Source organism: Toxorhynchites rutilus, chromosome 3 (assembly GCF_029784135.1).
Source record: "Toxorhynchites rutilus septentrionalis strain SRP chromosome 3, ASM2978413v1, whole genome shotgun sequence".
Classification (NCBI taxonomy): Eukaryota; Metazoa; Arthropoda; class Insecta; order Diptera; family Culicidae; genus Toxorhynchites; species Toxorhynchites rutilus.
In genome coordinates, this window is record NC_073746.1 from 82,672,669 (window position 1) to 82,686,460 (window position 13,792).

Sequence of the window (13,792 nt, forward strand, 5' to 3'; positions counted from 1 at the left end):
TTCATGGTTCTTCATGGTTCATCCATAACAGTTCGGCTGAAAAGTTTATAAGGTAACACAGTAAAACAATTTTTTTTTGCAAAAATCAATTTTGTTATTCAACATAATTGCCTTTGAGAGCGATACAGCGATTATAGCCAACTTGCAACTTGATACCATTTTTATAGTACTCTTTCGGGTTTTCCTCAAAATAGGTCTCATTTTGCATGAAAAACACATTAATTTCAATAATAAAATGAAGTAATACATTATTCAAAGTATTATGTACTATTTTCCCCCATTTTTCAATTTACGGATTCTGTCACGAAAGAAGCATTCATCCTTTGGAGCCGAGAATGGATCCAGCCAACTTTCCAATTCTCGATACCTTGTTCTAAAGTAAAGCGCATTCCACTCAAAGCATTCTGCATTGATCGAAAAAAATGGTAGTCGGAAAAGGCAAGGTCTGGGCTATAAAGCGGGAGAATCAAAATTTCCCATTCCATTCCATATTTTCCAAACAAAAATTAACTCGAACCGTTACATAAGGCCGAATGTTACCTTGATGGAATATTATCAACTCATATCTGGTCGCATAATCTGGACGTTTTCCAGCAATAGCACAGTTTGAACAGAGCAATTATTACCTGTACAAGTCTCTATTGATCATTTGACCAGATTTTAGCAGATCACCACTTTTAAATCGTCCAATTCATTCCCTACAAAATCTATCCGATGACGCAGAGTCACTATAAATTCCCACAAGTATTCGATGCGTTTACGCTGCCTTTTCCTTCCAAAGGAATAGAAAATCAGAAAATGTTTATTTGTAACGAAACTCGACATTTTCAACCAGTAAAAATTGAACTGGTTGGCACAGGTTGATAAACAGATGTCGACACTTCACTATTCAGCAAAAATCAGTTGTCGCCTTCAACTATTTATAGCACCTTCAGCCATCTTGGGGAAATGGAACGAATTACGCTGTACACTCAATAGATAATTATAAAATTTTCGATAATTAATATGTTAAAACAGGGTTGGAATGATTGCTTCAAATTTTCCCTACAGTTGTGTATTCCGCAGAGCGTTTCCCTAAAACGTGATTGACGGTGACTATGACATATTTTGAAACAGTGGCGTAGCGTGACTGGGCGACACCCGGGGTGGGTTACTAGGGTGTCTCACCGAGCAACCGGAAGTTATCTAGATGGTTTCAATATAACATTATAAGTGGTGATTTTTCCCAAACCAAATAGTTTACAGCGCGCTGTTTTTGACAGATCACGCGTGATTCGTGTCATGTGTCAAAATTAAAGTTGTTTAGCTTATGGACATTATGGGCATTAGACGGCACTTGACTTACAAACGAACAACGCTCACAAATCATTGAATTTTATTATCAAAACCAATGTTTTGTGTCTTTGGTCTGCTGTCTTTTGCGATGAAGCATTTTTTTGGTTGAACGGATATGTTAAAAAAAACTAAATTGCCGTGAAAGTTTGATAATTGAAATCGGGGTTTTCAAAAAAAAAAAATGATGCGTTGATGAAATGTCCTCAAAATGCATGAAACTTTGAGATCTGCTGTCATATTTTTTTTGGCAAAAATCGGCTTTCTAAGACTTGCGGATTTGCACGATAAGATACCCTATGCGAAATATTTGCTCAAATAAACTTCATTGAATAGCGTTGCAAATGTCGAAATTTGAGTTGTTTGAAAACCGAAAAATCACCCTATCATCTTGAAAAATATTTTTTTTCATAAATTAACTCTTCGGGACTTAACAGTAAATCTCGAAGTTTCATGCATTTGAAGACATTTGACATCGAGGTTTTTTTTTTGAAACCGCGGTTTCGTGTACCTAGCTAAAGATTTCAGCGTTCATTTCTCTTTGTCGGCTGAACAAGGTGGTATGACAATCATTTTCGAAAGATAAAAGAGGTTTTAGTTATGTTTGTTATTTATTGACCAGAAAACTTTATTCCGTAGCTCAAACACTGCTCTGAAAGTAAGCTATTGAAGTCACTAAAATCTATGAAAATATGCTTGAACGGAGCGTAAATGTGTTCTACAATTACACATTACGCCCATGTGTTCTACAATTACATATTCACAAAGCGCCAAGTGACGAACCAGCCAAATGAGTTGAAAATCACTATAATACAGATATAAAAAAAAATATTCACAAGTCCATTTGATGTTTGCGGTAACGAAATCGATCTTCGTTCGAAAGAGGAAATGGATTTTAATGTGATAAAACGCACTCCTATATCTTCTTCTATCTATATAAAAAAATGGATCGCCGAATGTGTTGATAAGAACAAAACTCGAGAACGGAATTGTCCGATTTAGGGCTGTCTTCATTCTATCATATTTTCTGTATCAAACATTTATTTCATGTAACGGAGAAACGTGTTATTTGCAAGTGGATGAAAAATCTTGTACGAGAATTGTGTCTGAAAATAATCTGATATTATAATGTCGAATTTTGGTAGAAGTACTGAAATTTCATTGTAAAAAATAATTTTAAAGGGTAGATTAAAAGATCAATCAATGAACAGAGTACGATGTAACTGCGTCACGAATTTCTTCAGTGTTATCGAATCGTTGACCGCCGAATGCCTGTTTCATCAACGGGAATATGTGATAGTCAGGAGGAGGATGCTCGAACACAGTCCATTTGATTTTTTTCAATTGCTCTTGAGTTCCGCGAGCAGAATGGGGCCGCGCATTATCGTGGATGAGGAACACTCCTTTCGTCAATAAACCTGGTCTTTTGTTCCTCAACGCGGTTCTTAATCGGTCCAAACTTCACAATAGTACGGTGATAAAATAAGCGTTCGGCGGTCAAGTATTCGATAACACTGAAGAAATTCGTGACGCAGTTACATCGTACTTCAAAAAATTGGACGCTACGCACTTCGCTCTCGAAATAGAAAAACTCGTGCCACGTTATGAAAAATGCCTCGAACGTTACGGCGATTATGTAGAAAAATGGAAAATAAAACCTGTTTTTTGTCCTAACTTTATTTTTCTGTGATTTCTGAGGCACTGAAACTTATTGTTTTAATGACCTTCGCAATTTGCCTACACTACTCTTCTTAAAACATACATCGAATGTATTTTTCAGTGTTTACTCCTCTCTTGTTTTTTTACTGAGAAATATATGTAATCTGCCCTAACTACCGCAACGAGTCATTTGACCCGTGCAAACATTCATATGAAATCAGAAAGATTTGTATGTGTGGTTGTGATACAAAACCATTGCATTACACATTTTTGCCTTATATATTTTGTTGTATTTGTGAATGAATGGTGAATTAATTGTATTGCTGACTATCCAAGCGAGCTAACAGTAACTATTCCAAGCTACAGTGATATTTTGCGTGTCATAAATTGTAATTTTGTTATTTTGCTAATAATTGCTATCCTAAAATGTCGAAATATACTGGAGAAATATAGTATGTCACGTTTCTCAACAAAACTATATACCGTTCTGAATCATATTTCGGACACTTTGTTCTAATTTCTTGAAATGCTTAATGCACTGATGATATAACTATCAAATTAATATCACAATTACTTCTTTAGAGTAATCCCTTGGTTTCACTATCATTTCACATGAGAACTACATTTGAATTATAACATAATCGGCAGAAATCTTACAACACTACTCATTATCGTTTGTGTTTGACGTTCCCTCAGCGTGAGCACGTAATAATTATCCGTTCATAAATATTTAAATTTCTCCAGTGTTTCATCAGTTCTCATCATCGTTAACAGTTTACTGTGATTACTTGGTAAGTGTTTCGCAGTTGAATATAAAATATAATCAAGTGTAATGCAATTTTCGTCCATAAAATTACAAAACAAAGTGTCCGAAATTTGAATTCAATCTGTCCGAAATTTGATTTAGTGTCCTAAGTTTGATTCTTATTCGCTTCATTTGAGAAGCATTTTATTCGATGATTTTTTTATGTTTTCAATCAAATAGGTACCAAAGTAGAAAGCTTAAAAGCATATTGAACTAATTTATTAAAAATATCAACCAAATAATACCTGTGCATAAAGTTTAGATCTGTTTTCTGCATCATATGCCTTAAGCGTCCGAAATATGATTCAGAACGGTATATCGAGTCATTATTCACTAACTATTCATAAAGGGTCACTTGATCCGCTGTGGTAGGAATAGGTATCAGTGACATAAATTAAAATTATCAAAATTTATTCACGAATAGAGGAATTAGATTTTTCCCAGTATCGGGTGAATTCTCTTCTGTTAAAACTCAACTCCATATCTGGCATAATGAGTATAACACAAGAGTCGAGACGCGTGAACTTTGTCTGGTATATTGATCGAAAACAGCAGGAACGAATTTCGAAAAGCCTGCATTCAGGCACTTTCGTTACTGTCAATAATTTCAGGTGATTATCACGACCGTAAGTTGATCTTCATCACTTGCAGTAAATTTTTATTGAAAACGTGTTACCCATTGCACATATAAATGGTGGTGTATGTCATTTCCGGGCAATCGTGAGTAGATTCATAAAACGTAGCCAGAGTTATTATATACATTCCATTGCCGAATTCGCCAAAAACAAGAATTTTGTGTGATGAATTGCCATCCTTTACCATTAATCGGTGTCACTCTCAATTGGTGACGCTGAATTTTATGCTTTGATTTTCACTAACACGCAATGATCGTCATTTTCGACCGAAAAAGAAGATGCAAATGAAAAATGAACTTCATGGCAAGCTGATGTTGATGTTCATTCCACTGGGGTTCATTGATAGTGTTGTTCCATATTTATCGACTCTCGCTTGAGCAGTAGGTTATCAATACAAGGAAGGCAGAAATTCGCCGAATTTGAATGTCGTGAATGTGAATATTTTCAGCACTGATGAAACATCGGTAGGTTTAGTGTTAAAGTCAGTTAAGTTCTGACTGGTATCATTTTGTTTCTTTAACTTACGACTCAATTTTTAGAACGAGATCCGTATTTCGAATTCGACGGATAAGTTCGTTTATCATGCGTTTTAAAAGGCTTTTGAAAGACGTTGGTTGGGTTGTTGTGTTTTGAAAGACTGTTGTTGAGGATGACAGTCGTCCTCCGTTCAGTGTCTTCAATTTATGTATGGGAGGTGGGGGTAAAACATACATGTTAGGAAGAACTTCAATTCTCGCGTAACTTTTGAAAAGGTCCAATGTAACATTTTCGTCAACTCGAGAAAAATGAAGTTGAAGACCCGAACATTATTCCGCGAATTGTCTTAAAAGGTATCGATCTTTATCACTACTTTTACCACTAGCAGTCAATAATAATTCTGAAAAACCAATCGTAACAGTTGTTCCGTGATTTGAGCTTAAATTTGAAGCCTCGGAGCGAAAAATGTTACATTGGACGTTTTGACTGCCCCTGTTTGCACATTGGACATATTACGTTTCACGATAAGAATTTGAAACTAACTACTGAAGAACAGTCGAAACATCAGCATTTCATTCTAAAGACAGATTATTATTGTCATCACTCGTTGAATTGCACTGACATAGATAACAACACCTGAAAGAAACAAAAACTCAAAACGACCGAAGTACGACTTCGTGTTTTTTTGATTGCTTTGTTACTTCGTCGCGTCGGAGGAAAGATGCGTCTGAAGTAACAGCCGAGTGCTTAAAATCGGAATTTGTACATTGGATATTTTTTGCATCGGCGATTAAAAGATGAAGAAGATAGATACGTGAACGATCGTTTTTTAATGCATTCAATGATTGAAAACTAATAGCGTGCATCCATTAACTCGATTTGTTTACATTTGTTACATAGGACCTTTTCAAAAGTTACGCGAGAATTATATCTTTGGAAACTCATGTCTCCCAAAACTTCGATGCAGTTACTTGCAGCTCAATATACTGTTTTTCTACCAAATTGGCCAAATATTTTACAAAAAAGTGTTTTCAATATTTTTTACTGAAAATAAAACAGACCGAAAAGTACAAAATTTTTTTCGACGGAGGTAATATGGACAGTTTTTTAATATATAAAGCATCATAAAGCGACAGACCCTCAACTATTTTGCTTCTGGTTTCAGTCATCTTCTAAACATTCTACATTTGGTGATTTGATTTCCGTTTATAGATGCAGGGCATTCCATAGAAATAGATAAAACAGACTTTTCAAAGTCTATCTCAATCCCACTGGCAACTGTCCATTTTACCCCACCAGTACAATTATTTCAATAATTTAAATTTTCCACTCAAAAATGAATAAACTTTTCCGTACATACCTAATTTCGCTTCTCTGTTAACTAACAAACCGAAATATAACCATTAGCGAATTGAATTTTGTTATTAAACCGCTCAAAATGCTTAATATCGAAGCAGCTAAAATTGCATCCTTACTCGAAATCATGTATGATTTTCGGTTTTTGTTTCCCTTTTCCACTTTTGACCTGTATTCCTTGAATAGGGTGGCTCAATTATTGTAGAACAACGTGTGGAAGGAGTTCTCGTTAACAGAAATCTGAAATTCAAAATGGAACTATACAAATCAACCACCTGTCCATATTACCCCCACTGTCCGTATTACCCGCGGTTCACCTACAGCAGTTTTCTTTTGAAGCCCAACGAAGTTAATTACATTGAAAAAGTCACAGAAGGGTTGTGCCTGAGACACGACCGCATAGTTGACGTAGGATTCCGTTAGGCTATCTGTTGATTTTGGAAATGTTTGAAGAATTATATCGTTAATCTCTTTGATAGTGATTTGGTTTTAATGTCTCTGTTAAGGAACACATTTCGGCAGGAACAAAAATTCCTCCTACTTTCATGTATTTGCAAAGTTCTTCTTTTTTTCCTTCGTTCACGGAGACTTTAAATCTAGTGATTCATTCGTCTCCGGATTTGCAATGTTGACTTCCCCCAGGCAGCTTGGTTTTGATGTCTCTGTTAGGGAACATATTTCGGTGGGAACAAAAGCTCTTCCTACTTTCATGTATTTGCAATGCCGATTTCCCCCAGGTAGCTTGATTTTGATGTCTCTGTTTGGGACTCGCCGCATGTGTCGTCAATTTCGACCAATCAGAAGTGGGTATTTCCGTTAAGATAGGAGTGGAGATTTTTCAATTGTTCGATAGTAAGTTTCATGACATATATTATTTTCTTCAATATAAAAATTGTTATGGAGTGCCAAAATCGACAGACGCAAAAATTTTATCAATCCATCATGAAATGACTGAGCAATAAGCGTTTGAAATTGGACAATTTTCACGATGTGCTCGGTTTTCGATTTTCAATTTGTACCCCAATTTGTTCCCGAAAGACGTAATCCTACGTCAAAAGTATCGCAGACGAGTACGGGAAGCGTTGAAGTAAAACCACAATTAGTTTGAAAATCGATGCATTTTTGGGTTGAAATGAAAAAAGAAGTTTAATTTAATTGTCGTATTTCGCCGGATTCTAATTTCTTCAGCAAAAACAAACTTTTTGTTTGCTATTTTTCGGAAAGGAATGAAGTATTTAACACAATGTAGGTTCATAAGACAGGACCGAGCTTTATAGATTGAGAAAGGAAAACCAATGAAAATGTACATTTTCAACTTTCTTCGTTAATTGTTTGTAAACAAAAACAAAAGACGGGTGGGTAATGTCGTGGACATAACCGGAGAGACGTGGGACCTTCTCACTTCTTGCCTCCACTTTTCATTCGGCGGAAGTATCTCGATGCTGATGATGATGGACACCATCGCCGCCGCCGGCAACTGGTTGTTAGCTGACTGATTACCGAATTGTAATTGACATTAAAAATTAAATCCACAGAACGGACAATGTATACATCTATTACTCTCGATGCAAATACTTCTTCTTCTTTTCCCTTGTTTACGGAGACTTTAAATCTAACGATTCATTCGTTTCAGAACTTATTCTTTTTATATTTCCCAGGCACATTGATTTTGAAGTCCGTTTTAGGGAAACACGGCTCAATGAGAACAAAAATACCTCCTACTTGCACGTATATTTGCGAAGCGTATTCCCACAGGTACATTAATTTTGAAGTCTGTGTTGGGGAAAGCGCAAATCGGGCCAATCAAAACTTAGCAGTTAGGGCGTTAAGATAACGCTTGACATTTTGCAGTTATTCAACTGTTTATCTAATGGAAAATAAAATTTTATTAATTGTGATAGACGCGTAGAAATATTTCCTATTAATTAATGCAAATATCTGTCCGATCTATTAAGAAAAGTTCGAGTTATAAGCATTCGGAATCTTTAATTTGTTTTCCTGCATGTTCTGTGTTTAGGTTTTCATATCACCCCCCATATACTCCGGTTAGACGTAGTCCCACGTCAAAAACAAAACTTTCGTACATAATCTTTCAAATCTATTTCAATGAATGAGGAAGTAGAAACTCAGGAACAATAGCACTTTTTATCAAAAGTAAAAATATTTTAATTGTTCTACCTTCCATAGAAAGATCATGCAGTCAGGCATGCATTTAGATGACTTACCCCGGGAAAACTTTCCGCAACCGAGATGAACACCAGAATGAAAATAATCACCAGCGGTGGGATAACTATTTCAAAATGCAAGGAAGTCCTGCAAAAGAGAGGAAAGGAGTGCGGTAAAAAGAAGATCTCATTCAGTACACGAACAGGGGCAAATGAAAAGTCATTATGTCTTACCGTGGAAGAACTAGGACAGAGAAAACAATTCCGGTGAACTGCACGATGAGGGCCGCCAGCAGTGGAATCGAGCTGTGCGGTTGACGGTACTGCGCGTAAGCCTGCTCAATCTCGCTGTCCTTGAACCGAAGCAGCAGGTCGATGTCCTTGTAAATCTCCCGGTAGCCATCGCGGCTAACCAGCTCCTTGCGTAGCCGTACCTTGTAGTCCTCTGCGGCGTTGGATTCCTTATCATCGAGCCCGGCGTTGGATTCCTCATCGGCTGGCGTCTTCCTCAGGGGAAACAAATAGCATCATCAGTTGAGTTGAGGGGGAGTACAGATTAAATTAATAAAGTGCATTTCACTCTCCGGCTGTCAAGTGGATGGCTCATACCTTCAACCCATCCTCGTCGTTGAGTATTTCCGACGGCCCATCCGGTTCTATGACAACGTCCTTGGGATCAGCAGAACCGTTCATCCTATGCTCGGCGGGGCAGAACTTGATAGGATGATTTAGACGTTAGCGAAACGATGAATACATAAATGCAAACAAATTATCCCCCCTGGACGCACCACGGCTTGTCCCCCTGTGCCTGGCTCGGTTGTATTTTAGAACGGAAAGTTGAGGATAGGAGTTACACACCAATTTTTTTGTACAATCGACTTTTTTTGTACAATTGATTTTCATTCTTCTTTTGAATTCACTGAACATCAGTGACTAAAAACAATAGAGTTACGAAATAATATTCAGCCACAAATTTCATCTGCGACAAAACCTTTTTCCAACCGAACATTAAAGCTCTACAGTTTTCCGCTTGTGTGCTTTTCAGCATTTCAGTTACACCCACGGCACTCATTTTTCATGTATAGGCTAATGCGGCTCTGCGGTTATTTTCGTGACCTCATACGGGCAAATTGATTTGGGCCAAACGGTCCCTGCCAATCGATACTCAAACTTGACTTGTGCCAGGAAGGAAAAAGGACTACATGCAAAAATTATGCATTAGATGGACTTTGACCGTTATCCCAACTGTCCGGGAGCCATCGAGACAGGGGTCGCATATGCTCGTTTCCACCCATTAGAGTAGGATTATTCACACATATTGGTCCTATTACTGTTTCCCGCAGAAGGATCCTTCTAGGAGATTTAACATGCTCTTCAGGAAAAGGCACACTGTCGAATGGTGCAAGTGGGAGTGTTTGACTTGAAGTCATGATAATAACTTTGCGTCATGATAATAACTAGGCTTGTTTCTGGTATCTTGGACGCAGTCCTTCCTAAACTTTCGTGCTTAGTCAATCAATATGAAACAGTGTATTAACACCGTGACATTTCCCGGCTATCTGGCATCTCGACCGTTCGGTCGATTTGATTCCACTTAAAGCAATCAAAATGTGGTGCTGAATGTGTGATGCATCGGAAGCGCGGAATCAAATTACTTTCGGCAAAATTTCCGAGCAACTCTACAAGCGCGCTTTCGATAAATTCTGGACGCCAAAGGGGAGTGGGAAGATTTTCTCGTCCTATCTGAATTGAAGGCAATCACCGGGGGTAGATAAGTGGATATCGAGCTACGCTTTCGGTGAGGACGGTGATTGTGGTTTGCGATTTTATCGTTTTTCGACGGCGTCAACGGGACGTACTGTGTGTGTGTGTGTGTGTGTGTGTGTGTGTGTGTGTGTGTGTGTGGAACGATAATGATGTTGATGGGCTTTCGATGGTTGATATTTTGTGAATCTGGAGTGATGTTCAGAATGGCGCAGTTGTGAAACTTCTCGATAACATAAATTTGAGGAAAAACCTGAACTATACCAGAGGAAGTTATTTTGCGGGGCTCAAAGGCATATGAACGTAAAAAGAATCAAGTAACAGTAAAAATAGAAAGTTATTTATGTGTATTACACATACCTCGCAAGAAACATATCAAACATCTGAATACATAAGTCATGCCTACCGAAGTTGCATCCCCAGCGCTCCGGAGGCCAGGCACAACCGTTACAACCCGTGGTGCGTATCTAAAAATATCTCTCGCTCTACTCACCGGTTTCAATACTTTGGTAATGAAATAGGTCTTGAGACCAGCTATTCGCAGTGCTTCTTCGCGCTTTTCCCCGTATGCGGGCTCCACCTCAAACTCCCCGTTGAGGAAGCTCAACGTTTTCTCCGACAGATGAACCCGTCTGGGCGCCATGAGAGGTGTGTTTTTCGGTATAGCCATCGGCAACAGAGGAGTTTTTTTTATCGTCGCATCCATTCGAAGGTGAGGTCAGGTGATTTCCATGAGATACAGATATATAAGCTTGAAGTTAATTTATTTTGGTATGGAAAAAGTTTAAGGAAAAGACTTGAATAATCAATGAAATAGTCCAAACACCATGTTTCAATTTGTTTGAGTGGTTCGAGCCGAAACACATCGAAAAATACTGTTTCTACCAATTTCGATAGTTGCTAGCTTTCCCAAAGCAGTGGCAAGCAGTAGGAACCGTCTATCGTTTCCGTGTCAAACAAAGCGCTTCGGTTTTTTCTTTCTAACGAGAGCAAACTAGCAAACACTAACCCTGCCTTCCCGCTGGATTCCATCTTGTTGGCCAATTCGACGTCCTTCGAGTAAACATCAAACTGCCACTGCCGCTGGCCCAGTATCCCAGCCAGTACGGCACCCGTGTGAATGCCCACTCTCATATCGACCGGCGAGTTGGTATTTTGCTGAACATATCTGGAAAAGGTATCGAGAAGCGGGAAAAATAGCAGAAAATTGATGACCGTCTGATTACCACCAATTGATTTCGCAAGCTACTGGTTCAGCAGCATTTGGTCGCGTGTCGCCCGAAGCGATTGTTGATCCAATTATACTTACTTGATGGCTTTCACCATTGAGAGCCCCATGTGTACGCATAGGACAGCGTGGTCCGGTCGTTCCACGGGAGCTCCACTGATGCAGTAGTAGCAATCGCCCAGGATCTTTATCCTTAATTGTTGGTATTTCTGGGAGGAGAGAACAAACAGACCGAGTTGACGGTTAATAAACGGTCTATTAGTAACTAATCGGTCTATTAAAACACGGGTAGTGTATTTGAGTATTTAAAATTCCTTTTCTCAAAGAGAGGAACGGTTAAAAATTAGCCAATTAGCGGTTGTGTGCACTGATAATGTTACTATATGAATGATCATACTTAATTTCTTTTTGAAGTGTAAAGACTACAAATACAAGAAAATTAATTCATTAGGCCTTCGATTTTCGAAAGGCGAACTGTTGGGCTTTACGTATCACATATCCCATTCTGGGGTTTTGCTGCATCCAGATTTCGATTTGTCTTCTTCTTTTTCTTTTCTTCTTCCTTTTATTCTTTTTCTTCTTCGTGGTCTCATTGTAGTATTACTTGCGTAATTTTCATTAGGACTTAGTTGAGATATCTTCTGTCAAATAACACGCTTCTGATGTATTCTGAGTGGAAAGCTCTAGAACACACGTGATCGCAGCGCAAGTCGGAAGAAATTCCTTTGACGAAAAAATCCCCCAATCAGTGCGAATCGAACCCGAACCCCCGGCATGGTATGTGAGACACCAAGCATTTGCAGAACAAACTTATAGGTTGTTCCAAAACTTTATAAAAGCTCGCTCTTGCCTAATACCTCATTAAATCATTAAATCATGTCTACTTGAAAAGCTTGTACCTTCCAAAGTAATAGAGTAAAAAAGTATGTTTTACGTATAAGTATGTATAAGTATGTGTGTATGAGCGTCGTCTTTAGACGACATGAAATTCATACTTCTCCTCGATCACACCAGCGCGATGTGCATACTTTTTGGCGCAGTGCTCCGTACAGGGATAGCACTTCGGCGGAACACCTCCGTAATGAAAGGGTTAAGGGAAAGTGGCGCAAAGCGGTCAAAGTTGAGTTTTTTGAAAATCGAAAAATCACCCAAGGGGGGAGTAAAGGAAATCGCGGTTTTAATAAATTTAATGACAAATGTCTTAAAATTGCATGAAACGTCTCGATCTAGTGTCATCTCGAAAATCGACACTCTAGGACTGGGTTTTTTTTCGGAATACGAGATGAAACGTATGGTTTTGGGTACCAATAAAAATATTTATGTCGATTTTTCATTCGAAAATTGCTGTGAACAGTTGATTTGCACGATAATATACCCTATGCAAAATATTAGCTCATTCGAACTTCATTTATTAGTGTTGCAGAAGTTAAATTTTGAGTTTTTTTTTTGAAAAATGTAAGATCACCGAAAATCGGGGTTTTCAAAAAAAATGTTGATGCCAAATGTCTTGAAATTGCATTACTCGTCGAGATTGACAGTTAGCTCAAAAAAATTTTTTTTGACATTTTTTTCCGTCTGAAAAATCGATTTGTGAAAAAAAAATTTTTTGAGATAACTGTAAATCTCGACGTGTGATGCAATTTTAAGACATTTGACATAATTTTTTTTTAAACCCCGATTTCCGGTTATATTTCGGTTTTTTGAAAACTCAAATTTTAACGCCTGCAGCACTTATAAATGAAGTTCGAATGAGCTAATATTTTGCATAGGTTATATTATCATGCAAAACAACATTTCGCAACAAGTTACGAGTGAAAAATCGGGATAACTATTTTCATTGGCACTCAAAACCATACGCTTAATCTCGTAATCCGAAAAAAACCCAGTGTCGATTTTTGAAAAAAAAAATTGAGATGACACTAGATCTCGACGTTTCATGCAATTTTAAGACATTTAGCACTGGAAAAAAACGAAACCCCCGATTTCCTTTACTCTCCCCTTGGGTGATTTTTCGATTTTAAAAAAACTCAAACTTTGACCGCTTTGCGCCATTCTCCCTTAAGTCCGATTGAGCTGATATTTTGTATAGGGTGTTTTTTCGAGGTGGTGAATATTTTGTATAGGGATTCTTTTTGAAATTTTAAGGTCAATTTTTCCCCATACATTCATTGGCACCCTAATGCACTCCCTATGCTTTGTAGCTCCCTATGCAATAAAAGATGTAACATCATGCTATTATGTGAACACATCAATTAAATGAAATAATCTCGAATGTTGTTTAATCAGAAGAAAATCAACCCTCATTCTTCGTTCCAAATGATAGATGAGAATTGTTCTTAAAGTTCGATTTTTGTATATTTCCATAACTCAG

The 13,792-nt window shown here is 37.8% G+C and overlaps 1 protein-coding gene across 9 annotated transcripts in view; it reads right to left on the reverse strand.

Annotated features, from left to right (window-relative positions):
- Positions 1-13,792, reverse strand: part of LOC129774360 (adenylate cyclase type 3) — a 116,873-nt gene that overhangs the window by 11,010 nt on the left and 92,071 nt on the right. For all 9 annotated transcript variants that reach the window (XM_055778088.1, XM_055778090.1, XM_055778089.1 and 6 more), the window contains 6 exons: positions 11,503-11,630; positions 11,203-11,361; positions 10,687-10,825; positions 9,039-9,143; positions 8,664-8,932; positions 8,490-8,577 (listed from right to left, as the gene is read on the reverse strand). In XM_055778088.1, coding sequence (XP_055634063.1) covers positions 8,490-8,577; positions 8,664-8,932; positions 9,039-9,143; positions 10,687-10,825; positions 11,203-11,361; positions 11,503-11,630 — 888 coding nt within the window. The remainder of the gene's footprint in view (positions 1-8,489; positions 8,578-8,663; positions 8,933-9,038; positions 9,144-10,686; positions 10,826-11,202; positions 11,362-11,502; positions 11,631-13,792) is intronic.